Source organism: Colobus angolensis, unplaced genomic scaffold (genome assembly GCF_000951035.1).
Source record: "Colobus angolensis palliatus isolate OR3802 unplaced genomic scaffold, Cang.pa_1.0 Scaffold196, whole genome shotgun sequence".
NCBI lineage: Eukaryota > Metazoa > Chordata > Mammalia > Primates > Cercopithecidae > Colobus > Colobus angolensis.
The window spans coordinates 4,014,570-4,015,900 of NW_012115110.1; the positions used below are offsets into that span (position 1 = coordinate 4,014,570).

The window sequence follows — 1,331 nt, forward strand, 5'->3', positions numbered from 1 at the left end:
CCCAACCTAGAGCCATCCCCAACCTAGAGCCATCCCCAACCCTACAGCCATCCCCAACCCTACAGCCATCCCCAACCCTACAGCCATCCCCAACCCTACAGCCATCCCCAACCCTACAGCCATCCAAATACATGAGCAAGAGGAAACAAGAAATAACTAGCTGGGACTGATATCCTTACTAAACTTCACGATTAGATAAACCACACAAGGCAACGGATACGCAAAGTCAGAAATCACAGGTGGTGCAAGCACTGCAGGTATCTTTACTGTGATGTCCACCTATTGCTTCTAGCGACAAGAACCTAAAAACAGAATTATGCTACATCTATGCATTCACAGCTTTAAGGAAACTAGCAAATCTAAAGAAATCAACTTACAGATTCAGTTTCACTAACTAGAAACTGATGAAACTTTTCCAACTGTGGCGATTTTCTCAAGATTTTTCGACTTAAATTTGTGTGCCAGGCAAGTTCTTCAGGATACCTGACCAAAAAGAAAGCAAAACATTTATGGATTATAAACAGTGAAGTCCTCTGTTGACAACTTTGTGTTTCTATCAGTCACATGCCAAAAGAGACTTCAAATGTTGTTCTCCCTGTTCCTATTCACAATCCTCTAAGGACAGTCAGCAACACTCAGAGATGTCCCTGTAGGCATAAGGAACATGGCTCTAGCTACACCATGTGCCAATCAGAAACAGGAGACTCATGGGGGATTACAAGACATATGCATATTACTGCAAAATTATAATGAAGAAACGTTCAAGATCAGATGGAAAAGTGGACACTCCTCTGCTCTTGACCAGTATAAGGTAACAACGGTAAGGTCATCAGAAATAAAAAGATACAAGATGACTTACTTAATGTGCAGATCGCACAGAATCAAAATAATGCAGTGTCAGAGTGTTCCACAAACATCTGATTAGAGTTTTCTTAAAATATATTTTTCATTATTTCTAACAGCAGTTCAATAATGTACTAAAATATTTTACATACCAAAAAAATCCCTACCTTGGAAACCACTAATGTACTAATTTGAGCTCCTAGGCTGTTACCTATATATAACTAAGAATAAAGCATTTCCTGCCATCATTTCTGTGAATATATTTGAACCTGGGAGGTCAAGGCTGCAGTGAACCGTCATGACATCACTGCACTCCAGCCTGGGTGTCAAAGCTAGTATGATCATGTAAGTTACCAAATCACCAAAACATCAATATGAACACCACATGCCATTTAGATTTATTGTAAAGAGCTGAAGTTTCATTTTTAAATACAGATAAGCAGTCTAGATACACTTTGAACAAATATACCCTGACATGTCTTATTCGT

At 39.2% G+C, this 1,331-nt stretch overlaps 1 protein-coding gene across 1 annotated transcript in view; it reads right to left on the reverse strand.

The window, feature by feature from the left end:
* NSUN2 (NOP2/Sun RNA methyltransferase family, member 2) overlaps positions 1–1,331 on the reverse strand; it is a gene marked incomplete at its 5' end in the record, with an annotated part of 38,098 nt that overhangs the window by 27,249 nt on the left and 9,518 nt on the right. Inside the window, one exon of the mRNA XM_011940960.1 lies at positions 378–483. Within this exon, the coding sequence (XP_011796350.1) occupies positions 378–483 (106 nt within the window). The remainder of the gene's footprint in view (positions 1–377; positions 484–1,331) is intronic.